General features: G+C 41.9%; 2 protein-coding genes across 5 annotated transcripts; one reads left to right on the forward strand and one right to left on the reverse strand.

Moving 5' to 3' along the window:
- The first annotated feature begins 5,705 nt into the window (after positions 1-5,705).
- Positions 5,706-25,790, forward strand: slc38a10 (solute carrier family 38 member 10). Of its 4 annotated transcripts, none has more exons than XM_006800967.3 (18): positions 5,706-6,135; positions 6,323-6,547; positions 7,744-7,861; positions 8,320-8,365; positions 8,557-8,650; positions 8,823-8,966; positions 11,029-11,153; positions 15,717-15,819; positions 16,633-16,815; positions 17,163-17,274; positions 18,486-18,592; positions 18,686-18,839; positions 20,574-20,747; positions 20,824-21,285; positions 21,377-21,463; positions 22,914-22,934; positions 23,347-23,487; positions 23,588-25,790. In XM_006800967.3, the coding sequence occupies exons 2-18, from the start codon at positions 6,458-6,460 to the stop codon at positions 24,856-24,858; spliced, it is 3,432 nt and encodes a 1,143-aa protein (XP_006801030.2). In that variant the 5' UTR covers positions 5,706-6,135; positions 6,323-6,457; the 3' UTR covers positions 24,859-25,790. The 4 variants fall into 4 exon arrangements, with proteins under 4 accessions (XP_006801030.2, XP_006801029.2, XP_087701500.1 ...); XM_006800966.3 differs by lacking the exon at positions 11,029-11,153 and adding an exon at positions 11,895-12,019; XM_087845374.1 differs by lacking the exon at positions 22,914-22,934.
- Positions 25,786-26,990, reverse strand: ndufaf8 (NADH:ubiquinone oxidoreductase complex assembly factor 8). The gene is made up of 3 exons (XM_035912143.2): positions 26,707-26,990; positions 26,066-26,176; positions 25,786-25,979 (listed from the first exon to the last, which is right to left on the reverse strand). Exons 1-3 carry the CDS (start codon positions 26,785-26,787, stop codon positions 25,959-25,961), a joined length of 213 nt encoding a protein of 70 aa, XP_035768036.1. The 5' UTR covers positions 26,788-26,990; the 3' UTR covers positions 25,786-25,958.
- Positions 26,991-27,014: the final 24 nt, after the last annotated feature.

A 27,014-nucleotide genomic window follows, 5' to 3' on the forward strand; every position in this document is an offset into this window, starting at 1 on the left:
GTGATAAGTACCCTCCTAAAATCCTAATGATGCCGCTGGCACCAGAGAGCCACATAAAGGAGCGTTTCAAATGAAAAGCTTGTTTCTGCCGAGCAAGCCGCAAGCAGCCAGAGAGAAAGGAGGAGTGGAGGAACCTGAAGAGAACCTGGGGTAACACCATCTCTCCTGGCTCTGAACTCTGCACTCGGCTTAAATGCCGTCAATTACTGAGAGATATACGGGCCGGCCTGTTTCAACCACTTTACTGAGTCCCCTTTAGTTGCAGCCCACTCGGACTGTAAATTATCACCCCCCTCTATCCGAGGTTTGGAGCGGTTTGGAGTCACCAGTGAGACCCTCCTCTGTTTCGGTCCGAATCTAAAGGAATTCCCTCCCTCTGTGTGCCAAACCCCAAACCATTGCAAACGGAGTCTGTGAAGCATGCAGCTGCACGCCCATGTGGACACGCTCACTCGCAAACATTGATTTAAACACACACAAATGCACACAAATGTTCGTATATGCTATATAAAATCCCCCGGAGCCATAGATCATTGGGAACAGGTAGAGAGTTTAGCATGCGCACACAGGCTGTAGATCATTGAGGTGGGCAGGGACGTCAGCACTCTCATACACAGTGAGCCTTATTGCAGAGTTTAATAGAGGAAACCCAGCATGAATCCCCACAGTCATTCTGTTCCAGTCAAACACACCATTCACAACACACTGGGCCAGTGTGTGCATGTTAATAGACACACATACAGGAGTGAACATACTGCACATTATGCGCTTCACTATGCATTGTGAGTGTGTGGGGGGCTGGTTGGATATATATACAGTGTTCGTATATGAATCTGACTGAAGGTGTTTTCATGCAAATGTGACTGTGGGTGTACTTAAGCTGTATGTGTGGACGTTAACCGTGCAAGTGACATCTTAGCGTGTGTGTGTGTGTGTGTGTGTGCAACGAGGTGGGGGGTAATATTGACCCATCAGTGCTGCTCTGTCACCCCTTCTCTTTATGAGTCTGGCCTTTTAAAAACACACTGGATTTATGGCAGGTTTGGGCACTATCTCAGAGACGGTGTGTGGGGCTCAAGTAGAGAATTTGTCTCGTTTGCTGTCAAGAGAAGTGAATTTAACAACATAAACATTTAAAGTGGCGAGATCATTAGCAGCGCCACGTGTTACTTCAACACCACAGCGTGTTTCACTGAGGGGGAAAAAAGGAGTAAAGAGATGTTTTGTGTTGGATTTTTTTGAAATATAAAAGTTGCAAAGCTATACTTATTTTGTGCAATATTTAATTTATTGTGTAGTTCTTTCAAAAACAGCTGAAGCACTGTTTTACTGTTTATTTCTTAATGTTGCTTTATAAATGCTCTGGTTTTTATTCCTATAAATGAATAAAAGGGACTATATAAATACATTTACTTGCCATTTGTGCTTACATCCTTCTCTTATTAGAATATTATATTTTCTTGCAATATAGATCACAATTTGAAGTTTCTCTGGTTTAGTAAAAGGATTATTAGACGATGCAACTGGATGCTTGTCTAACTGGTCTGTCATTTATGCAAAATTAGGAAAAATAGTAACTCGATCTTAAAAAACAACATATTAAACAGCAAAAAGGGGACAAACAAAAGAACAAAAGAGTACAAGAGAAGCACTAAAATGATTTAATGCCATACACCAACAAGTTTCCCCATGAAATTACAGTAAAGTAAAAGTAGCAGCATAAAACTGTTAATTTACAATGTGCCCATACCACAACAGTTTATTGCTGTAAAAAATTATAATAGGCCGCAGTAACACTGCCAGCTTTATCTTCATAGATGGTTTCATACTGTAAAATGTCTTAAATCCTGCAGATCTGAATCTTTAAAACCTTGCATCTGTTTTCAACATCTTTTACCCACCCTGAGGATGAATGCTGGCTCTGATTAAGAGGCTCCAGGAGTCTTGGTCATGGTGGCCAATTACTGTCTGAACCTATTGTTCTTGCCTGCGCAAACACTGAAAACCACATCACACATCCCCAACAATCACATAACCATCACGGTACTACTAAATGAACTATCTGTATCTAACATTTACACTCTCGTAAGTTTTTGCATGTGCCAGCACAAAGCTGCCCATAATTAGAGGGAGACTCTCCTCAGGTTGCTGCAGTGTTGTACACCTGCATGGTAATGAGGTAGTGCGACGTGATGCAACACGATTGTGCTCATATATGAGCAGATCCTGGCAACAGACCGAGACTCAAGTCAAGTACAGTGACTTGCTGTTTATCAGTATTAATGCGTAGATATTTAACGTGCATTGCTATCCAGGCTTTCTCCATTAATTCTACAGTAGCCTCACACAGTGGACAGTAACGTGTTTAATGTAGGGCGCAAACTGTCTGAGTTGTGATGTTTACAGGCGCCGACCGAGAATTCTTACCGCATGTAAACACAGTGATTAAAGTCGATATTAACACGTAAACACGCATCACGCATGCAAACAGAGCTGAACGGTGCAGATGGTGACTTGGCATCTTCCTCTCTGCAACACAAAATCCCCTATCATCTTAAAAAAAAAAATTGTTCTGCTTTCAAATTGATTTCACAGTGCAGGAAGCCCCCACACCCCTCCCCTCCTCCTGGAGATTAACAAAGTAAATTCCACTTCTTGTGTCTGAAAGAAGCACCCACAGATTTTTGCTTAAACCTCAGATAAGCAGACATGGAGAATTTTCTTGAGACTATGTGTTCTTTATCTGCGATTTTAGGTGCTACGTAATTGTGGATGAAGTCTAATGTGTGGTCCATTTGCTTCATTAATGGGGCAGACGCTAGTCGTTCAGCCAAGAAAACGCCTATTGTTCCCTTTACCTTCCCGTTTTTTTAATGTGTAGCATTAGTCGTGCAGTTGTTAGTGCTAGAGCGTGGTGCTTTGATGATGGTCAAATGACAAAGTCTTAATAGAATATAGTAGGACGGGCAGGACAAAGGTGGGCAATGTTCAGCTGGATGCAGCCAATTTCTGTGTGAGAGGCCTGCCTAAAAACCCTATTCATAGGCTGTCTAATGCTGGTGCGTAATTAAATGTGATTACTGGAGCAGAGGGCTTCTCTCTCCCTCTCTGAGGGCCACACACAGGACTGGAGGCTGCGTGCATGCGCTCAATAAGGAGGCGCTAACAGATGTACACGAGCAACAACCACAGGCGTACCTAAAAATTCCCAGCCATCTCTCACTCTGACACAATCTCAAATACAAGTAAAATATCACTTAACTCTAAAATTTCAACCATCCGGCTACTAAGAAAAGCACCGTTGGATTTAACAGGGAATAAGCCCAAAGGATTAATTGGCTGAGAAGCTGAAAATGTTTTTTTTTTAACCAAATGATCCTTCAGCTGAAACTTAAAACATGAAGTTTAGTTGAGTTGTGTTATTACAAATGCACAAAAACAAACACATACCACAGCATGCAAAGGTAAATAATTTTAAATTTTTTTTTTTTTAAGAAATCAGCATTAACTATGACCTTCACTGGTGATAATCGTAAGGCAAACAAGCAGAAATATAAACACAAATCAATTATGGTTTCCATGCACACACGCACACACCTTTTTCTGGCTCACTCTCCGGTCCAGTTTCCTGGGCAGACACAGTCCCCCTGGTGCTCATGGGAAATAGTGTGCATGCCAGGCCCCACAAAGGCGTCCTTTCAGCCGCCTGCATGCTTGACCTGTGCAGGGTCAGTGCTCTGCTTTGTGCCCCGTGACCCTTAAGTGACCTGGGGTCATGCTGAGGGCCTGAGGTCAAATTCAGAGGCCTGCGTCTAATTTTACCCCAACCGGGTTATCCGTCCAAATCTGCCCTAAAATTTGCCCCCCCCCCCCCCCCCCCCCCCCCTTCTCCCTCTAAAACCCACTACTGCCTCCACACATAACTGCGCCCTACTGAAATACATAAGCACTCTGCAGCCTAATTGGGCTACTGTGAAGTAGTCCCCACACTCAAGCTCTCTATCTCCTACACGCTCGCACACACACACACACACACACACACACAGGACCGACCTGCTGTAACTGCACTAATACCCCATCCCATGGCCTTTGGTCTATCTAGAGGGATTAGGTGCAGAAAGACACACATACGAGCAGAGATATTGCCACGCACACATGCACAGCATACACACACACAGCACACACAAGCGCAGGAGGCCTGGCTGAGGGTCTACCTTGAGGGATTATGTGCAGAGAGACAGGACCCTCCAGCCAATCAGCCGGTCTGTCACATTGATTTTGAGGGGTCACTGGCGCACAATGGCCAGGGTTTTCCTGTCTTAACCTCTCTGATCATACACATATGCACACACACACACACACATAAACACACAAGCACGCACTCATGCACATGTATACATAATAAACATTAGACCGTCTAAATTTTAAAAAATGAACGGCAAATATACAAAGTGCTGAAAAAATAGACAAATAAGTACGATTAAAGGAGAATGGAGAAATATATTCAAATAAAAGTGTGTTTTCAGATAAAGGTGATACTGAAAGGCTGGAAATTCCTCTCTCTCGCTCTCTCTCTCTCTCTCACACACACACACACACACACCTCTCTACAATTCAAAATTCCCCTCCTGCGCCTCTTAAAGCTTCATCACATCCCTGCTGCTGAAAATCCCTTGTCCCCGGGGGGAAGCACACCCGAATTTGGTGTGTGGGGGGGAAGCGCTCTTAGGTCAAACCCCCACCTCTCCCCCCGTCCAACCTGGGGCTCCTTCTTCTCTTTCCTGGTCATACAACACAATAGTCATCTATCAGAGAGGGCACCAGGCAGGCACTAAAGCTAACGGAAATAAACCGCCCATACTGCCAGCAATGTTTCAGGTGCAAGGCTGAATAATTTCTCCAACGTCATTCAAGTTTGGTCTATTCTCTTTTAGGCTTTTGTTGCTTGTTTCCCTTTCCTGACAGGAATATCTGAGGGCTCTGGAAAAACAGGATTCAAGTGTGTCTGTTGTTGGTACTGTTGTGGTTACAGAGCTCATCAGTGACGGAAGAACTATTTAGGTTCTTTAGTTAAGTAAAAGTGCAAATACAACAATGCCAAAATGCTCAGGGGGAAAGAAACAAAAATAGTATTGAAAGCACTCTGGAAAAATGTATCATAGGACTATATGATAGGATAGGATATATCTATCTATCTATCTATCTATCTATCTATCTATCTATATATATATATATATATATCTATATCTATATCTATCTATATATATATATATATATATATATATATATATATATGTATGTGTGTGTGTGTATGTATATCTCCAAAGGGGCACAATAAGTATGGGTCATGAGATTAATCTTTTATTAATTAAAAAAAAGATATTACAAGATTTACTTTTTAAAATGTGCATTCTTCCCTTAATCTATAATTTGGAGAAATAATGTTGTTATAACCATTTAATGATCTGATAACCCTTTGCACCGTTAAATTAAACCATATGAGAAGTCTGGAAAAGATGTGAAGAAATTGTCATTGTGAGCTCATTTATAAGCTTATTATCTGTACGTATGATGAAATCCTGTCTGAAAAATAACAACAACTGTTAGATAAACTCTGATATGCTGAAACCCCAATAATCCCCTATTGAAATGTAGTGAAGTAAGCAAGGATAAATAAAAAATGAGCTAGTCTGTGCCTAAAATCAGTGTAGTCTACTTAGCTGTTGTGTTTTGGCACTGCAGTGGCTTTAAGCAAGAATTAAAGTTAGAAATATCTATCTATCTATCTATCTATCTATCTATCTATCTATCTATCTATCTATCTATCTATCTATCTATCTATCTATCTATCAAAGAAAAAAATAAAATAACAAAGTGACCACTAGTGGGCGCCCATGCATTTCCATAGTACTGAAACTAGCAGGCTGACTTGTCTTCACTCACCTCCTCGGCTGCTATCTGTACTTCCTGGAAACGCGTTCAGAAAAACAGCCTTGGTGGACTTATCATCGTTTCATACTGCCTTTTTTATATACACAAAAAGACGACAGTTGACCTTTAATGTCACAAAATTACCAATGATAACGTAAACAGGACAGCGAGGCGGAGGGCGAGGAACAGAAGTGGAAGAGAAAGGTGAGCTAATGAGACTACAGTGGTGCCACTACTAAAGGGTCAACCTGTGACTTAAAATACTTTTATCCGGTCGCATTGTAAACATTGAGCTCGGCGGTGTGAACCGATTTTACTGTAACATTTGAAAGGAAGACAGGCTGGAAGTGTGTCGCTTGTTAAGCTCTGTTGTTTCCGTGTTTCCTCTCAGAGCGCCACGTCATTAATCGGCGGATGAGTTTGGTCCCAGCTGTGCGCTGCCGTCACTCCTGCAGCTTGCTGCTGTCCCGCTTTGCTTGACATTTTCTTACCGAAGGAGGAAGAAGCGTCGCTTAGGAGATTAAAGATGACGGCGTCCAACTCGGGCCTCATCATGAACGTGGTGAACAGCATCGTTGGAGTCAGTGTGCTCACCATGCCCTTCTGCTTCAAACAGGTGGGTCTGCTGCTGCGACGCTTACCTTGCGGGACTTGTCCTTAAGTCTCTCCGAAAACCCCCACTCTCTGTTAAAATATTTGCAGGATCAGAGGGAATGCTCAAATCCCTTTCTCCTCCTTTTGTCATATTAGGTCATAATCTTGTTTCACAAACGTTTTAGTAAGGTACAACAGGTAAACAGGTGTTACTAAGCACCTGAAGTGAACAAGGCCTTTATTAATATCATTAGTAACATTAGTAACTTATACATCTTTCATAAGAAAGGGACTGCTGGGAAAAAGATCTGCTGTTACTGCATTCATCTTCTAATTTTTAAAAGGAAAACTCACTTTAACATATTAACAGTGTTATTCACTGTCAGGTAGCTTCATTTTTACCAGTACAAATATAATATATATCAATGTCAAAGGGTTATATGATTGAATAAGAAATACATTATTTGCCTCTTAAAGGTAGTAGAGTAGAAGAATAACAACAAAAGGAGATATAAAAGTGAATAAGCATGACGGGATATTAATGAGTGACTGTGAGAATCGCCAGCTTCCTCAGAATGTCAGTGAGCACTTGGTAAGCAGCATCTCCATCCATCAGCAGCACTTTTCATAGAGAGATGAATTTATATCATCACTATCACAATATGAAATTAGGAGGTGTTTTTATGTGAAGGATTTCACCCTTTGGGGAGCACAGTGGTGCTCGGTTTCATCAGTGCTCTCCGGGTACTCTGGTTTCCTCGAATGTTAGGTTCTCAGCCTATGACAGCAGGGATGGAGCAGATTTAGCAGATTTATCTTGGAGGATATCTCCACTTTCTATGAACATGTAATGCCTTCACATTGCATTTAGTGCTTTATTACATGATTTTTCTTTTTAGTCAACTAAGCTATTCCCAAACTTTTAACTTTGTCATGCCTTTTTAGCACCACTACACGTTTGGAGATATACACACAATGATCAGCATGTCAAGTCATGCCAAGTGTGCTTGTATTCGTTTTGGCTGTTCCTTTCTGTAGGCCTAGCATCAGAATCTTTTCCAGGGTATACTTGTTTTACAGCTGGCTGAAGGTTTCCTCCCCTGTATTGTGCTTCTAAGTAGTTTGAAGGAAGAAATATTGTTGTTTGAAGTTTAAGAACGATCTCATTTGAATTGGCTTGAGGACACGCCTGCTAACTTTCCATCTGTCTTCTCACAGTGTGGGATAGTGCTGGGAACTATCCTGCTGTTCTTCTGTTCATGGATGACCCACAAGTCTTGTATGTTTCTGGTCCACACGGCCAGCAGCACCAAACGAAGGACCTATGCTGGACTGGGTGAGCTAAAGTGGCAAACGAGAGAAATATTTACTTGTATTCATTTTGTTCTGTTATGTAATGTTTTCAGTCGCCAGTATGTTTGTGGAAAAGCCTGATATTTTACAGAGAATGGTGCCCATTTTAAGCAACAGCTGATTCCTGGTTAAAGTGGCAAAAGAAGTTGTTACTTGTCACTAGTTCTGCGAACAGTTATGAGCAAATAACTGTTCACAGAACGTTATTTGCTTATAACGATGTTAGATGACATCAAGTGCAGAAGTATCAATAACAGTAAAGTAAACAAATCTCTGCCCACAAGGACAATATTTAAGCTGCTTCCATATGTGTTACAAACGATGAATGAGCACATTTAATCTTGTTTGATTGTTAGTTTTATCAGGACGGAATATTTTTAGCGCACTGCCCTCTGTTTTTCTGCATGTTGCTCACACTGAGGGCACTTTTATTCTTTGCAGCCTTCCACGCTTACGGGAAACCAGGAAAAGCACTGGTGGAAACGAGGCAAGTTCATTGACAAATTTTAGTTTCTGCCTATCAGTAATACAGTTGTTGGATCACTGGAACATTTTAGATGTTCAGTGGAAACAATGGATCCATTACAATGGATATTTAGATTATGCATTGTAGATCATGTTTAAAAACACACATTTTCACAAGGTTTCTCTTGTCTCTCTTTTTTTGTGTCCCTGCAGCATGATCGGTTTGATGTTGGGGACCTGTATCGCCTTCTATGTTGTCATTGCTGATTTGGGCTCAAATTTCTTTGCTCAGCTGTTGGGTTTACAGGTTTGATATCATGATTTTGTTGCTACTCGCTTCTACTCTTTCATAATTTTAGGCTTTTGCGACCAACACTTGTAATAAATGTTGAATGGAGTCAATCAAAAAATCTGTTGTGAAAACAGGAAAAATACTGAAACTAAGCAAGTGTGTTGTTTTGTCACTCTGTTGTGTATAGGTGACCGGCAGTTTTCGCGTGCTGTTGCTGATTATAGTGTCGCTGTTCATCGTACTCCCTCTGAGTCTGCAGAGGAACATGATGGCCACTCTGCAGTCCTTCTCAGCTATGGCGTTGATGTTCTACACCCTCTTCATGTTCACGGTTAGCCCACCAACACACACACACACATACATCTAAACTTTACACAGTGCATGTGAATAGGCTGTAGCAGAAATTCTTTTTGGTTGTAGATCTTGAGAAGCAAATAGTTGAAGCGTAATTATCAGTAAAAAAGATTTAAAATGATTGTTTTTGTTGCCTGTCTGTTAGTACAGCATGTAGAGTACAAATAGATTTAAAGCATGTGTAAGTTGCAGCACAGCTTATTAGCCATGGTTGCTTATTTGATTTTCAAAATGTTATTTGGCCAAGTGGTCGTTTTGTTGTCTTCCCTGTTAATTCTTTCTTACGCGCACCATTGTACAGAGCTGTGACATCCTCGTGCAATGCAATATTGTCTTGCTCCTATTTTTAAAGAGAAAATCTGCATGAAATCATTTGAGACAGAGAACAGTTGCTGCGCTGCTCGTTATAGACTGAAAAAAGGCTCTGCCCTGGGAAGGCACTACTTGGAAATGGCCACAAGAGACATTAAAAGTTGTGTAAATGGAAAGTAAGTGGAGAATAAATGGTCAGTTGCAATAAACATCAAACTCAATTGTAGAACAGAAACTCCCACATATGTCCGATTTATTTTACATATATCAAACTTAAACTTTTGGCTGTTTATGCAGCATGTAAAATGCTTTTTTTTCTTTAAAGATCAAACAGTGTGTGTGCATATCTTTCTGGAGCAGCTAGTCAGCACTGATTGACAGCACCACCACATCAGCTGGCTGCGGTAGTAACTACTGGGACATAGTTTCCTTTAAGAAATCCAAATATAACCTTCAAGTTTGTGAAGTTACATAAATTACAACTTTTGCTCTGTGGCCAAGCCCAATGTTTAAATGAAGCTTCACTTCTGGCCACAGTAACTGCATGTCATGCATGTGGAGTTCAGTCTAAATAGGCGTCAGTGCAGCACGGAGCACATTTCTTGCAACAGATTTCAGAATTTTGAACAGCTTCTAAAAGAAGTGCAGTTGTATGCCACGAAGGCGAAATTTATGGTTCAGCAGGAAGAGCGCGTTCACAGTCCGCTGGCAGGGCGGAGATGGCCTGTTGGCCTGCAGGGAACTATGCACGTTTTCTCCTTTTAACAACAGAGAATGTGGTACAACCGGTCTGTGGGCCACTCTTGCTGGTGTTGTTGTTGGTCTATCAGGCCGACGCAGAGAAAAGCAAAGTTCTAGCATACAACAAGCCGAACTGTTAAAAACAATGAAAAGTGTCCATTTGAGACACTATCTGTGCTTTGCATACTTTATTTTTTGATCTTTGAAGTTATTTCATGTTTCTCCCATTCGCGATAACCTCCGCTGTTGCTCGCGCCACTATTTTGGCCCACACAACAACACACGAAAGCACGTCTGGTCCGTAAAAACCTCTCTGCACCCCATCCAAGCAAAAGCGTGTATGCAGAGATGCACTCTGGTGGGACCAGAAATGATGCTTTATGCAGCACGTTCTGATAGAACCGTAGGAGCACGCTGCCATTTGCATTTGCACACAGCCCCCTGCACAAGATGCATTTAGTCTGAAGTGTGGTCAGAGGTGAAAAGTTTGAGTGTAGAAACCATCCAGCAGCAGTTTTCTGGCTCATGTGATTCAACTCATTTACTCTTTAAATATGCACACACAGTTGGTGCGTGCATGCGTGGGTAGCTCTGTTTTACTGACCTGCCGTACTGGTTCCACAGACTTCAAAATGCTGTTTGTACTATTTCTGTGTGATGTGAGTTCTAGCTCTGTGGCATGTCGATAAGGTGGAACAGTGGTGTGGTGTGTGTCCGGCTTTAGATCCAGGCCCAGCCCGGCCCAGACCCCTAACCATCTAACAGTGATGTACCTGCTTCCCTCCCTTTTTCATCCTACCATTAATTGTCCCCCTCTTTCGTTTCTCTCCATTGTACTACTTTACTTCTTTCTTTCCCATCTTGTCTCTCTCGTCCTTCTGCCCACCATCACTCTTTCACTCCACTCTCCTCATCTTTCCGCACCCTTTGTTTGCTCCCTCCCACCCCCTCCTTTTCCGCTGCTGTTTCTGCTTCTGGTGCTGTAGATAGTGTTGTCGTCTCTGCGCTACGGCATAATCTCGGGCTCCTGGGTGGAGCGAGTTCACCTGTGGCGCTTCAAGGGGGTCATTCAGTGCCTGCCTATTATCGCCACAACCTTCTGCTGTCACCCGTAAGTAAACCATGGAATCCACCCCCCTCCCCCTCCCCAAAAAATATAACATACCACTGTAAGGCGGTGGGGACGGAGAGGGGGTGAGTGAAGGAAGCGCGATGTTCCCCCCGCAGTGTGACACTCCTTACACCCTCCTCCGACCTACCTGAGCCTTCTTCCTCCTTCTTTCAATCATCCACAATCTCACCTTTGATTGTGATCTGGTCTGAGCCATTTGAGCTCTGTGTGTTTGTGTGTGTGTGTTTTTGGTGGCAGTAGTAATAAGGCAGAGAACATAGTGAAGTGACAGGCTCATTTTTGCTGCCCTTCACCTTCAGTCCTGGTCTGTGTGGGTGTGGCAGGTTTTCCTTTGGGATCTTATCAGGTGCTGTGAGGAGCAAGACAGAGCACATGCTGATGAAAACCTATGAATTAGTGTTTGTCTACGTATTCCTTTCATATGCCTCTTATTTCTTGCAAATTTATGATTTTTGCTTTTATTAATTTTGTATCATCTTCATTACTCCAGTTTTTCCACTACAGCAGGTTTTGTTCAGTGTGGGATTTCCTGTCACGTCTCTTTGTTATTTCCAGCTCTTCATTTTCTCTGGTTTTTCTCTCCCCATTTATTACTTTCATTATCTGTCTGTGAGCCATAAGCGAGGGTATTGTTCCCATTCTTCTTTTCACTCTTTCCCCAACTTTTCTCCATTTGGTTTGGGCTGTAACTCCCCCTTCCCCCCGCCTCCTTCCCCTCAGATGGTGCTGTCCTCGTTCAAACATGGGCTGCTCAGCGGCTGGTGGCTAGGGCACATCAATATGGTGCGCTGGGAGGGTGTGTTTCGCTGTCTCCCCATCTGTGGGATGGCCTTCGCCTGCCAGTCGTAAGTACTCCTCCACCTGTGCAGGATCACATGATGAAAGTAATGTCAACCACGACTAAATAGAATTCTGACGTTGGAAGCTCAGTGACCTATAGTGAACGTTCGATATTAGTCTTATAAATATGTGCAGTGCAACTCCCAAAACGTGGGCTTTTCCGCTCTTCCACACAGGGAACTAAATGTTTTATCGCTGCATGTAGAGAAAATTTCACAATTGGTGCATGAATACTCACAGCATTTTTTTAAAGCCACGGTGGAGGATTTGGGGTACAGAGAAACACAGATTTGTGGTGGAGATGGTTGATAAGGCATCGCTATTTGTAAAAAGAAGCTGCTTTTGTTGCTTAGATGTGCTTTCTTTAGTTTTAACCATCTGCGCTTACTTTTCGCTTTGTGTTTTCTAATTCAGTCAGAAAATGACGTAATCTGACACATTATAAGAAAAAATAAAATCAAGTGGATGGTTTAGATTTGCAAAAGCTGCAAAGTACTGGATGCTTTTTGAGAGGAAGGCATGTTGGATTTTTGAAGCTGACTATGCATTAGCTGCTGTCTATAAATATGCACCAGAGGTGTTGAAATATATGGCTATTGATGATAATCATGACATACAGAAGAAGCAATTGATAATATATGTGAGCAATCCATCACTAGCTTCTTCTTGCCTACACATATTATGCATTTTTAAAGTGAGGTGGTCACCTTACTTTAATAATCCATGAATTTTTCTGTAGCTGTGATAACTTCTCTCTTACACGCAGAGAGAGATTCACGTTCCACAACAATCCCACTAAATCAGACTGCAATGCTCACACAGGGAGAGTTAAGCTGTTGAGGAATTAATTCTTAATTTAGCTTCCGCGTTGTTGCCTTCTTGTGCCGCTGCTCCTCCTCTCTCCTCTGCATTCGTCAGCTAACACTAACGCCACACGAGACTCCGTTATTGTGCTTTAAGTCGCAGGTTTCTTCAGTTTGTTACTCACCTGATCGAGTCACAGCAGTCTGGTGCTCTAGTTAAAGTGCACTTTAAATAAAGTACCCCGCCTCTTAGCAAATGACAGCTGGAGTAGACTCGGGGAGCCCCAGTGATCTGGAATTGGATAAGTGGTTAAGGATAAAAGTGAATTCTTTTGGCCTTGATATTCGTGTGGTGAACATCTGATATCAACCCTAATATTAGCGAAAGTGAAAAATGATGGGGGGAAATGAGGTGTTCTTTTCACTTTCCAGCAATGTTTTATTAAGAAACGTGTTAGTGTAAAGACCCTGTTTGACTCCAGACCGCTGTGTGCCCAGCTGTGATGCTATACCGCTACATGTAATGGTAATAATGTATTTATTAGGTCAAAAGAGCTAGCAAAGTTTGAGCGTCCTATCGGTTGGGCTCTTATATGTAATGAATGCTGTGCTGCAGTCTTTACTAACAGTAAATAATAGGAAGGTTTCCAACACAGCGTTTGCATGCTGTTCACAATGCTCACTGGTTTATTTTCACTGATCACAGCTTCTTCTTCTTTACTGTCTCCATTTTCACTCATTTGCATGCTTTGTCACTGCCTCTTTTTGTCCTGTCCTCTACGCTTCAGTGCCCACTCTGGGCGTGCAGTGAGCTGAGCAGGTGGTTCAGCTCACTGCACCAGTATCCTGTTAGACATGAATGTCTAACAGGAGCAAGTTAATCTTTGGTGCTGCAGAGGGCTGTAGGGTGTTACGGTGAGGTCATCAGGGGCCAGATGTTTGGGTGGTGGCAGTGTATGGTTTTGTTTTGTGTGAGAAAGAGTGAGGTAAGTGATAGAAGTGGGCGACTGTAGCCTTTGGGAGTGAAACAAGACTTTTTAATTAATGTAATCACACAAAGCTAACATAACATTATGGTATGGCAGACAGGCGTGATCATTAGCAAGCGAGGTGTGCATGTGATCCAAGAAGAAGAAAGTATGAGCTTGTATGTGTTTATGTGTGCTTCCTCCGTCGTCCCACTAGTAGTGCTGAGTGATATTTGGCATGGCGATTTCTTGGCCTGTGGTAAGGCTGAGCGAGGCAAGCGCTCCGTTAGGCGGCAGGCAGCTTAAGCCAAACCACTAATCAACACATTGGACTGCCGCCATCTCACAGACACACTGATGTATTCACAGGCTGATTAAACAGCTCTCAGCACATTGGATTTTTATTACATTCATGAAATGTGTTTACTTTCAGTTAAAACATTACTTAACATCACCATTATGATGGGATGGGAGCTGGCCCTGTTGTTTTTTGGCTGAGCGTCTGAACAGCGAGGAGCAGTTAGCTCATAATAGAGGGACATAAGAAAAACATGTATGGCAGAAACATCTTTCTATGATGCTACTGCTGGTGTGTTTTCCAGTCCCATTTAATGACATTGTCTTCCACACACTCACTTCTCCCACAGTCAGTCTGCATCATATTTGAGATTTCATTGTGTTTAAGGACGAGCCTCCGAGTCAGGTCTATTGAGCAACCATTAGATGCTTTTGCACTGCGCTTGCAGTATAACGTTTTATTTAACATTGGTTATAACATTAACTGGTTTCCACAGTAAATAAGCACAAGGAATGGCATCATGCTAGCTAATAAAGCTGAGTGTGTGAACAGAGAGTCAGGCAAAGGGAGAACAAAGGCCAGTGAAAGTTATGGTTTCTCTCTCTCTTCTGTCTTTTGCCTCTCACATGTATAAGAGAAAGGGAGGGAGAGAGTAAAAGGAGGCGAGTAAAAAGAGTCTGCCAGGAAAGTTTATAATGCTCTAAAACCTGTCCAGCCACTTGCAGTTATATATAAAGCCTGTAAATTCACTGGTTAATGTGCCGATGGTCCCCTCCACACTCCCACACTTGCCTTAAAGCACAGGACAGGAAATGATGAAAGGAGGTCGACACCTGTGTTAATAGACGAGCATTTCAGCCTCAGCCGGCCTTCACTGCTGTCACCCATACTGTGTCTCTCACACACACGTACACAAACACATACGCAGTGGTATCTAGACAAACACTTGTGCATACATCACTACCACTGCCATTACATTACTTTCATCTACTGCCATCGTGAGAAATGACTGCAATAAAAAAATAAAACTTAAAGCATGAATTGATATTAATATGAATTAAGATTCATATTCTCAATATGAAGATTCCAATTGTTGAAAAACCTTCATTTAAATGATGTTGTATGATTGATTGAGTCGAATGACTTTTTAAAGTAGTTTGATTACATCTAAGTAGAAGATTGAAGTATTAATTTCAAATGTTTATTGATAATGGCATTGCATTCATATGTTTTTAATGGGCTAAACAAAGAAGATGAAATCGTGTAGATTAAACTATCCAGTGTTAGTTGGATATTGACAAGGACATGAGGGAAGAGATGCATCATTTGATTACTGAGCAGCGCAAATGGACCCCCATATGGCTGCTTAATAAAGGAACGCTACAGAGCGGTTTCTAAATTTGAAGTAAGTGGCCGTGAAGACTGTCATATTGCCAGCTGTTTGGGGGGACAAAAATCAAATGAAACATCTGTAGGACTACGTTCCTCGATCTCCGTGTTAGAACTGTTGCATTGTAGAATTTGTATGTCTGATAATTCAGACAGTATAAGATCACATTGCAACAATAGTGTTGTGCCATGCAGTATACAGGGTGTTTTTTTTTTTTTTTTTTTGGCTTACTATCTCTTACAGGCAAGTGCTACCAACCTACGACAGCCTCGATGAGCCGTCTGTTAAGCGCATGAGCACCATTTTCACTTCATCTCTCAACGTTGTTACCATCTTCTACATCACAGTGAGTGGAACCACTCTTTCTCAGTTGTGTTCACACCACTCCTATTTTGTAATATTAAAGAGTATCTGAGTTTACTTATCTTAAAATTTTAACAGGTCACTGCCAAAAAAGCTAATGACATGAGTTCACTTTTTTTAAGGTCTTTTAATGGGATTAGATTACACAATATCAGACTAATCTGGATGGTGTAAGGCAGCGGTCCCCAACCCCCGGGCTTCGGACCGGTACCGGTCCGTGAGTCGTTTGGTATCGGGCCGCAAGAGTTGAGGCTCAGGTGTGAAATGTATAGTTTTCAGGGTTTTTATCGGTTTTCAGCGTTATTTTGTTATCGTTTTTATCGTTTACTCGGTTTTCCTTGGTCTTTTCACGTGTGTTATGAATAAATTCTCTTTTTTTCGGTATCGGTACTAGTTTTATTTTGTTGTATTTATCCGCGACACCTTAAAGGCCGGTCCATGAAAATATTGTCGGGCATAAACCGGTCCGTGGCGCAAAAAAGGTTGGGGACCGCTGGTGTAAGGCATTGATTTGAATCTGGAGCTTGCAAATCAGTCAGTTATTCATAGACTGTATATAAAAGATGCAAACAGCCACCTTAACTTCACTCACTAGTTACTAAAGACTTGTCTTGATGGCTGATATTGGCATCAGAAACTATAAAGATTTCCTCCATGTGTACACACTTTCACATTTAAAAGAAAAAAAAAGAAAACTCAGGAAATGAAAAAAATAAAATAAAAAAACAAGTTCTCCCATATTCATTTCTCCTTCTTTTTGCTTTTCCCCAAACACCACGTTTGGTTCTGTCTCCAGGTGGGTTTCTTTGGATACGTCAGCTTTACAGACAACATCGCAGGGAACGTGCTGATGAACTTTCCATCCAACCTGGTGACAGAGATGATACGCGTTGGTTTTATGATGTCTGTAGCTGTTGGATTTCCCATGATGATCCTGCCCTGCCGCCAGGCCATCAACACTATGCTTTTTGAGCAGCAAGTGAGTTCAGATATACTCAGACGCTCCCTTTGTCCTCTACATTTTAAAAAAGAAAGTCTTAATGCTTGTTTGCGTGATGGTTTTCTCACTTTACTGAATTGTTAATAGTAGAGGGATGAGAATTTGGATACAAATTAGATTGTGAAAGAGGACCTCCCATTCTTTCTTTCATGCAGTTTGAAGATGCATTTAGAAGTGTTTTGTGTAAACACGAACAGCAGGTGTTTCCCTGCTGTGCGCAGCATAAATGTATTGAATCTGTAATCAGTTTGTAAATGTGAGATTTGTTACATCACTAAATCCCCTCTTTAGTTCTTTTTTTCTATCTTACCGTTTTTGTCTTACAGCAGAAGGATGGGACATTTGCCGCTGGGGGTTACATGCCTCCTCTGCGCTTCAAGATGATCACCCTGTGCATTGTGTTTGGCACTATGCTGGGGGGCATTCTCATCCCCAACGGTACATACTTTGTGTGTGTGTGTGTGTGTGTGTGTGTGTGTGTGTGTGTGTGTGTGTGTGTGTGTGTGTGTGTGTGTGTGTGTGTGTGTGTGTGTGTGTGTGTGTGTGTGTGTGTGTGAAAAATTGGTTGTGGATTGCATGGACTAAAATAAAATGGTGTGTGTATGTGTGCTGCTCGCTGGAGGTCTTAAGGTGCATGTGTTCCTTTATGTGGGCGTAGCTGGGGAGCTTTACGATGTGTGTGAATGTGACTTTACGAGTCAGTGACTGTCACACTCTAACACAGTCCTTAAATCAGGGCCCTTACTTTTATCTCCTTTTAGATGGGCAGACAGGAAGATAGGGCTATTATTCTCCCGGACTCTTTCTCACACACTCGCACACAAACAAACGTCCAGTACACACCAGTATTGGCTCTCCGTCAGCTTCCTTAAGTCCTTGTCTCTCTCACAAAATGCTCCAAAATTGCATAGATGTGAAGCTTAGCATTATTTTGTGTTTTGTCCACCCACTGTTTGTTAAAGTTTTGATTGGGTGAACACGGAGACACACACAGAGCCGGTCAGATTGGCTCTTTGTGTATTTAATCAGGCTAATAGACTGCGGAGAAAGGAGGTAAGGACCCTGGGGGGAATGGGCACTAAATCTGAGGGAAACAATATGGTGTCCGTCCTCTAGATGAACGATGGGTTTCCGGGCTTGACGCCCAGTAGGCCCATTCGTTGTGACTTGGGTGTGGCCACGGCTCGCTGCTGCCAGCAGCAGTGTGCCACGGATGGCGTCTGTGAGGGGCCGTTATGAATCCAGTTTGTAATGAGGAGCCCAGATCTGGGACTCTAGCAGTCTTTTTTCACCCAGTCTTTTTTTGGCACAAAGAAACAGAACCGGTGCACTGAAACAGACAGAAATGCTTCAGCTCTGGTAACGTTGGTGCCATGTCGATTTAACAGTGTTTAGGTTGGTTTAATTAAGTTTTCATTGTACTGCAACATCTGGGGAGGCACACCTTGGATCTCCAGATCATTTTCCTGTTAGTTTAGTTGTTTTACCGCTTGTCGGGCCAACTTTTGTCCAGTTTGTTATAACCATTTCAGACATTTAAGCTAACTCTTTCAGCACTCTATCCATTAACATTTGGTGAGCACCTCTGTTTTGGAACTAGTGCACTACAGGCTCGCAGATTTTTTTTAAACCGGTTTTCCTGTCTTTAGTGGAAACTATTCTGGGTCTGACTGGAGCCACCATGGGCAGCCTCATCTGCTTCATTTGTCCTGCTCTCATCTACAGAAAGATCCAAAAGAACGGCATCATTGCTCAGGTTAGAAGCTTTGAATCTGCACTTTTCCAGTATATTTATTTGGGGAAAATATTTTGTCTGACAATTTGTTGTTCTCCACTTCCTGTCCTGTAGCTGGTGCTTTTTGTTGGTCTGGGCATCCTGCTGATCAGCACCTTTACCACTCTCTCAATTTCGGCCAGTAGCCCCGGTCCAAGGATCCAACCTCCTCCTCCTGCACCTGGCAAGAACAGCCAGCAAGAACTACCAGACATCTCTGAACTGCACGGTAAAGATCGCGAGTTTCTGTAATGGCTGGCAATCACTTAGGAACTAGATGGGCTGTAAATGAAAGTGGTTTACTAATGAGCCATGGAAACATTTACCTCAGTGGGCCAGAGCCGGAGCTGTCTGTAGCATCTGAGATTGGACAGCAGAGTTGCATGTAATTATTTCCTTTAAAATGCGCCAGCAGTACAAGAGACATGTTTGTTTCTTGTCTTATTTTTAAAGTCACAGACTGCTCGCAGCACCTTGAAGGCGCATTGTAAAGAGAATGTGAACCAGTAGCAAAGGGCCAGTGAGACTAAAACAAAAGCACAAAGCCACGGCAGAAGAAAGGCTTTCTTTTATCTCTCGGAGAAGAAAAGATGGAGACAGACAGAGTGACTGATAGACAGACAGGCAGGGTGAGGAGATAACCTCTTGATAATATCTGAAAGCAGTGTTGAGTGCTTGACACTGATGAAGCGAGATTGATGCCCTTCAAACTCCAGCAATTTCTCTCCACCCCTCTACCTCTGTTCATTTCTCCTGCCACCCCCCTCCAAACCTCTTCCCCCCAAAATACATTGTCTACACCCCCTTTCTCCCTGCATATCTCACATGGCAGCTATAAAATGCCTGCAAGCGCTGGCTGTATAAAAGGAAATGGGGTGTGGGGTGATGATGATATGGGTTTGGGGAGAAATGAAAAAAAAAAATGGAGACGAGACCCAGAGGAAACCTTCTGAGCTGATGTTTCCAGTTTTAGGGTGAAAGAAGAAGAGCATGGAGGGAGTCCTGACAGTTAATCATCCTCAGCTCTCGTGGTCTTTTCTTACTGTGCAGTTCCTTCTTGTTCACTCCCATCCAGAAACTCTCATTTGTGGATTTTTGTTTTTCCCTCCCAGCTTTGCTTCACACTAAACTCACAAGAGCCAGGATAAAAACTTGTTTTCTTTCTGCCACACTCTGATATCATTTCTCTCTCCCGTCACCCTTATTAATTCGACACATCACTGATGCCAGTCTTGCCATTTTCAGTATTTGCTGCCCCCTAGTGGCTGTACACGTCCAAAACCAAAAATCTCCATATTTTCAGATGGCATTTAGTATGAGAATTGTAGCACCAAGAAATGAAGTCTAAGATTAACTGTTTTAATCTTAGACTTTTAATCAACTAAATGTCATAAGACTATACTGGGCTGAAATCTAAAGTTGATTCGGTCGACTAAAAGATAAAGTGTAAAGTTTGTCATGTTTTTACTGGTGATGGTTGCTCCACACAGTTTACAAAGCAGCTTATTTTTCTTATTTTTGAAACGTGGCTATGTGTCGTGTTTTCTTTTCCTCCCAAGTGAATATAATCAGGGAAATAAACAAAAAGACCTGTACTGTTACCTGGGGGCAGATCAAATTTTTGTTTAGCCTTGTTCCAAAAAGAGAACTTCTAATTGGATCACTAAACTCGTCCCAGCCTTATTCACAACTTAATTAGTTCTGATTTGATCTCATCTCTCCAGAAACTTTTCAACTCATTTTTAATCATTGACGAAAGTGTCAATACATTCGATCACAGATTTTGTCCATATATTTGTCTGCATAAATTTTTGCTTACCTATCGTCTTGTTTGTGTCAGAAAACTGTGATGAAAATATGGGGATATCTTGGGATGATATCTGGCATTAGATTAGCTGACCATAGTGAAACAGTAGAACAGTAGCATTAATGAGACGTTCCATTTTTTTGCACCTACATGCAGACAACCCTGCAAACAAGAAGCCAGTGGAGATAGAAAAGCCTGACAATCATCTGCCTGTGGAGGTGGTGCAGCCTGTGGAGCGGGACCCAGGTGAGCCCCCCCAGATTAAAGGACCAGTTGATCTATCGAAGGAGAAGAAGGACGAGGAGGTGCAGTTGGATCGTCCTGATGCGGGTAAGGAAACTGAACCAAAATCGGAACATTAACTGGATGTCGAACTTGTAAGGATTTCCATTTCTTATTTATCCAGGTGTGGCAGTGCCAGAGGGAGAGGCCCATCGTCACGAACCACCCATTCCTCATGACAAAGTCATGGTAGACAGAAGAAAGAACATTGCAGAGCTGAAAGATGAAAACAAACAACCTGTTGCTGCAGAAGGTGGTGAAGAAAAACCTCTAAGAGGCAACGAGCAAGATTTTGAGAATGCTTTGAAGGTGGAAAGCAAAGATGACAAGGTTGATGAAAAACCTGCAAAAGAAGAGGATCTGGGTGGAGGTGAAGTCTTGTCGAACGAGCTGGTTGATAAGCCTGTTGCAGAAGCAGGCAAAAAGTTGGATGTTGCCCCATTAAAGGAGGGTGAGAATCTCAATGCTGGTAAAGAGCCCCTTGCAGATAATGCAGGTGTAGTAGCCAATCAGGCTGCAGAAGCCAATCAGGATGCGGCAGCCCAAGTCCATAAAGTGGGGAAAGCTGCAGATGCTGCAGAGAAAGGTGAGCATTTCAAGCTCTTTAACTGTTGGTTAAGCAAAATGATGAAAAAGGCGTTCTAAGAGAGTGTTTGTGATATGTAATGACCTTTTAGCTCCACCTGCTGAAGGAGAGCATCGCCCTGCTGGAGAAGAGGCTCCAGCTGCTGAAGGCAAAGATGCAGCAGATGACAAGATGGAAGGTAAGTGGAGTAGACATGTTCAATAAAATTCAAAGTTAAATTCATTTATTTAGTACCTGCCAATTTTTTCAGCATGTTGGACTGTTGTCTAACAGTCATGCAGATTCTAGGGTTTTTTTGTTTTTGTTTTTGTTTTGTTTTTTTTGGGGGGGGGGGGTTGCAGCTAAATGTAACATAGTAATTTAAAGATTAAGATGCTGAAAGTGATGTCAAACCTAAAATGTAGCTGCAGCTTTTTGGAAACCATGACCTGCTCTTGGTCAGGGGAAATGCCCTCACATTTGTGCAGACACTGACTTGGGTTTTTATTTTATATTAATAGTTTGCTAAAATGTGGTCCAGGCTTTCCTTATCTGTGTCACTGTGTAACACTGGCATAATAACTTTGTAGCAGAGCTTGCTAAGCATGGAAAGAGCTGCTGCCTGAATGGAATCCAGATGCACCCTAATTGTCCCACTAGAGCCACTTCCGCCAACTCTGACTTTAAATTGCTTCCGCTGTGAGCAACACATACGAGACGTTCTCTTGTTTCCAGCAAGACTCAATACAAGAGTCTCCATGCATTCACTGCATCTGAGAAGCTGAAGACCTAGTGAATTACCTTTATGGCCACAACATTGTCCCAACATTAATGGGAAAATCCCAGTACATTTATCTTTATATTTATATTGTTCTAATTTTCAAATACCAAATATTTTCTTACAAAATCACTTTGCTGAAGTTGACATGTTTAAGGCAGCAGGTGTGTTGGTGTTGGTTATATTTAGAAGACGACTTGTTGTTTCCAGCTCTTAGAGAGCTGTACTGGATGTATGTAGCCAATGTTGATTCGCTAATGTGGTATCGACTGACCAATCAGAGCAGACTGAGCTTTCCAGAGGCAGGATTTGAAGAGACAGGAGGTAAAACGTTGTTTCAGAGTAAAAGGATCTGCTGCAGGGAAATCAGCATGTGAAAAAAAGTGTTTTTGAACATTAAAAATGTCAAACTGGTAAAATTGTGAAACTTTAACTAAGTGAGGACTTTATTTAAAAATGAAATGCTGGACATTAAAATCTAAATATGAAGTCAGGTTACAGGAAAGGCTCAATAAATAAATAAATAAATAACAAACACTTAATTTAACCTCTTTTTTACTGGGTGAGAGAGTGATGATGCAGTATTCCTCTTATTGGCTAATTTAGACTGCTATGTAGCCCACTTCCTCTCTTTCTTTTCTCTTGCTTCGCTTGTTTTATCTTAATGATCCCTTCTTGCCTATTATTCCCTGTTTGATGGTGTTAAAAAGGAAAAAGAAGTACAGATGTTTCCTCTCACTTCTTGACTTAGCTCGATCCTCTTTTTTGGCTTTTGTTGACTTTCTCATTCTGTTATTCTGTTGTTTACTTTTGCCTTCTCTTCCTTTTTTCTCCATCTTTTCTTTCTGTCTCTGCCGGACTCCTGTCGCAGTGATAAAAAAGCTGGTTGCAGGTATGAACTCCCTCTTGCCTCTTCTTCAGTTTATCTCAATCTGTCTATCACTCAAATTTTTAAACATTTATAAAATGGCTCATCTTTTTTTAAAAGAAATGATTGCTTATACAGTCATGTGTGTTTTATGTTTGTGTGTGTTTATATTTAAACTTAATACTAGTAAACTAAACAAAGCACCCACTCACATTGCCTCTTAACATAATCTGTGTCCACACACTGCCTGTTTAAGGCTACAGTCTAGAAGAGCGTGTTAACTGGAAGTAGTAGATTATTAACTGTTTCCTGTCTGCCCCCCTCACCCCCAGAGTCTGGCCCTAGTTTTATTAAGCCTCCTAACTAATGCCCTGTTCTCTGAACAGGTCGTTACTTATTTTAATTAAATGTTTCTGAATGGTTTGTTTCCATGTAGAGGGTCAGCTGGACCACGCGGTGCTTCTGCAGGTCATTAAGGAGCAACAAGAACAACAGAAAAGGCTTCTGGACCAACAGGAAAAACTATTGGCTGTCATAGAAGAACAACACAAGGAAATCCACCAGAAACAACCTGCTGGTGTGTATATATATTTTTGTAGTCATGACAACTTGTAAAGAAAACACAGCTATTATAGGTGGTGGCCCTTAACTTAAATGTAATGTTTTTGCATTTAAAGGGGGCGCTGCTGAAGGCGATGGTGAGAAAGGCATCCAAGGACAACCAGAGATGATGGAAGGTGGAGCAGCAAAACCTAAGGAGTCTGGACTGGAGCAGCCCAAGGAGGGAGCTGGAGCTCCACAGGATGGAGGAAATGAGGCTCATGCTCTGGCCCAGAATCAAGCTCAGGTTGAAGATAAAGGTGCTGAAGCTAACCCTGCAAAAGTAGCCGTACCAGCAGCTTACAAGGAGGATGCAAATGTTGCACTCGCAGGAGAATCACATAAGGAAAGTGAGGTCGGGGCGAGGGGAGTGCCATTGGGAAAGCAAAAACTTAAACCTGTAGCTCAGAATGATCAGTTACCAGAAGAAGAGGCAATTGAAAAACTTAAGAAAGAAATGGTAGGGAAAGAAGATCAGGCAAAACAAGGAAAAGAACGGCTGGAGAGGGAAATGAAGGAGAAGCTAGCCAGGGAAGAGGAGTTAGAGAGGGAAAGATCAGAGAGAGAAAGGATAGAGAAAGAAGTTCAGGCAAGATTAGAAAAAGAACGGCTAGAAATGGAGAGAAAAGAAAAGAAAAGGCTAGAGGAAGAAAGGATAGAAAAGGAAAGACAGGAAATGGTGGCCAAACAAGAGTTGGAGAGGGAAAAGATAGAGAAAGAAGTTCGAGAAAGGCTGGAAAAAGAACGACTGGAAAGGGAAATAAAAGAGAATCTGATCAGAGAGCAAGAGCTTGAGAAAGAAAAAGCATTAAAAGAGAAACTTGCACGCGACAAAGCTGCAAAAGAGCGATATGAGCAGGAGCTGCAGAAAGCTGACAATGAAATACTTGATAAAGCAAAGAAAGAGGAGGCATTGCAGGAGGCTCAGGAGAGGCTGCTTCAGCTGCAGCAGGCCATAGAAGCTCAAAATGCTGGAAAAGCTGCACAGGGGGGCAAGATAGATGATGGTGAGGCTTTGAAGAAAGGAGGACGAGACCTCAAAGAGAAAGCTGCTGCTCAGCCAGAACCCGGAGAAGGGGAGGAAGATGGCGAGGTTCACCCCCAGGGCTCCCACGAGAAAGTTAGGAAGCAGGGAGAGATAGATCTGAAGCGGAGGCGTAGGTCACTCGGAGAGGCTAGAGGGCCCCTGGAGGACACTGAGGCGTCCAGGGGCGTTCCAGGGTTGGAGCCCCTGCTGGAGCTGGGGGGGCAAGATCTGCACGCAGCCCTGGAGGGGCAGCTACTGGCTGGGGCAAGGCTACACACACGGCAGATTAAACAGGCCTCAGAGGATGAAGAAGCTAAATAACACACACACATTCTTATTTAGCGGTCAAACACATACTGTAGACCTGCAGAACCTCTAATACTGTGGACCGTGATATTGCTGCCTTACATTCTCTTTTGCCTTCGGAGTTGTTAAGAAGTGGACTGTGTTGTTTTTCTTGATACTGTGTAATCTGCCAGGAACCCAAAGTCTTTATCAAAGAGCAAAAGTGAATGTAAATATTAACTTATTTTTGTTTCCAGAGAAAATTTTGAAGAGGTCAATGTTTAAAGTGTACATACATCTATGCAAATACCTTTCTGTGGAGCGTTTTTGACAGGGACGATATTGGTATTTGAGTCACATGTACTCCTTTTGTCATTCAGTTGTTCCTTGGTCTTTGTAAATGTTGTAAATGCTTTTAAATGTGATCCATGTATTTTCTTATAGAACCCGTTTACTCCAAATTTAATGTACTGTGGCTTCAGGCCCCTTGATAGTGTTTTTGCTTTATGCTTTCAAAATGAGGTATTTAACTACACGCTGGAGTTTTGAGATATAGAGTAGCCTTACTATTTCCATAAACTGTGGACAACAGAGCAGCTCGAACCAGACAACCTGGATCAATACCTGTAGTTTCTAATCATTCCATCTTTATTCCTAGTATTTCTTCCAGGTTGATTTATTAGTGCCTTTCACTTAACATACTACAGCGTATATTTTATTCAAACAAAATGTGCAGTTTTTTCCCTCAATATCTGGTCTTTTTCTTCCACTAAATGATCTTATTTGAAGATATAATATAATGGAAGGTATTTTGGACTTCTGTATTCTCTTTTATTGGCTAGCACTTCAACACATTGGACCTTTGCTTTATAAAAGAGGCTATTTTTGTGACTATTTTTCTACATGCATGTTATTTCTGTACATTTTGCTGATAAAAATTAATAAAGCTCATATATCGAAACATCAAAGTCAGGGTTTTATTTATTTACACACAGACACACACAGGTTTTCACGTTAAAGACTACGGCAGTTCTTAATGGCTTATCTCAACCACACTGACGAAAAACTGTGTTCTTAGCATCAAAAGTCAGTCACTTGGTCTTCTTGAGATTGGTCCAGATAAGCCTGATTTCCATTCATCTGGCTCTTTTTTTGGCCTGTAATAAAATCAAATATATAAATAGTTAAATGGATAACATTAAACAGAACTTTCAGTGTGACAGTTGCTGACGCTGGCACTTACTGCGTTGGTAAAGCAGATCTTCAGTGCTTCAAACTCTTTGGCACACAGATCCTTCCTCAGCTCCTGTGTGCCTGTTGTGGTTGCAGCTACACACTTTCCATACACTGCTGCCTGAATAACACACAAATTAAAACGTCACAGGAAGCACATTTGTCAATGTAATAAATAACTGCATTACTTTAATTATTTGGACCAGTTTTATTAACAAATGTACCCATTTTTATTAACTTAATATCCACTGTTTCGTTTATTAAGAATTGGCACATTAACTTTATTGCCAAAAAATCACCAGAAGCTAAACCATGCTCTAAAATGTTAACTAGGTAAATCTAGTGATAAAAAATAATAATACAATACAAACAAGTGCTTATGTGTGCTTTAAAGAATAATTAACTGGTATGTCTTTTTGTAAACTACATCTTGAGATAATAAAGTACATGGCAGCACGTGTATATTGTTAAAAGCTTAAATGAGGAAATATTTTGGATGTCCCCTACTGGGAGCTGCTGCAGAGATGGCAGCTGGCTTTGATGGGAGAGGCAGCTAAGTTTAATCATATCTAATGAGAAGAAGAGAGGTTCCAGAGTTGAACCCGTTCAAAGGATAATCTACCAAGCAGTATTTTTCCACCATGTACTTACCTCGTTCGCACACTGTGCAAAACGTTCCGGGAAAAGTCTCATTTTCTCCCTAGTGCGACTCCAGACATTTGACCCAGACATGGTGCTGTTCAGGCGTAAATAGATTTGTTTTAATATCTGGTATTTTTTTTTAAGTCAACGATTTAAAAAAAACGAAGCAGCAATATTTTCGTGTCAAATAGTTTCTTAAGATCTCTGACAACTCAAAAGAACCGAAATTATTTTTATTATACAACTAACAGACGGAGCTCCGGTGAAAACCCTGGGCAGCGCCATGTTGACGACTGTTTACGCCCATAAAAAATCTG

Source organism: Neolamprologus brichardi, chromosome 8 (assembly GCF_056152115.1).
Source record: "Neolamprologus brichardi isolate AB-2024 chromosome 8, ASM5615211v1, whole genome shotgun sequence".
Taxonomy (NCBI): domain Eukaryota; kingdom Metazoa; phylum Chordata; class Actinopteri; order Cichliformes; family Cichlidae; genus Neolamprologus; species Neolamprologus brichardi.

Excerpts from the sequence above, each read along its gene's own strand:
- ndufaf8 (XM_035912143.2), bottom strand. The coding sequence starts at position 26,787 with ATGTCTGGGTCAAATGTCTGGAGTCGCACTAGGGAGAAAATGAGACTT. Across the intron at positions 26,177-26,706 it reads TTGCACAGTGTGCGAACGAG|GCAGCAGTGTATGGAAAGTG; the intron begins GTAAGTACATGG and ends TGTGTTATTCAG. Across the intron at positions 25,980-26,065 it reads AGATCTGCTTTACCAACGCA|GCCAAAAAAAGAGCCAGATG; the intron begins GTAAGTGCCAGC and ends ATTTTATTACAG.
- slc38a10 (XM_006800967.3), top strand. The coding sequence starts at position 6,458 with ATGACGGCGTCCAACTCGGGCCTCATCATGAACGTGGTGAACAGCATC. Across the intron at positions 8,366-8,556 it reads AAAGCACTGGTGGAAACGAG|CATGATCGGTTTGATGTTGG; the intron begins GCAAGTTCATTG and ends GTGTCCCTGCAG. Across the intron at positions 21,286-21,376 it reads TGCAGATGCTGCAGAGAAAG|CTCCACCTGCTGAAGGAGAG; the intron begins GTGAGCATTTCA and ends ATGACCTTTTAG.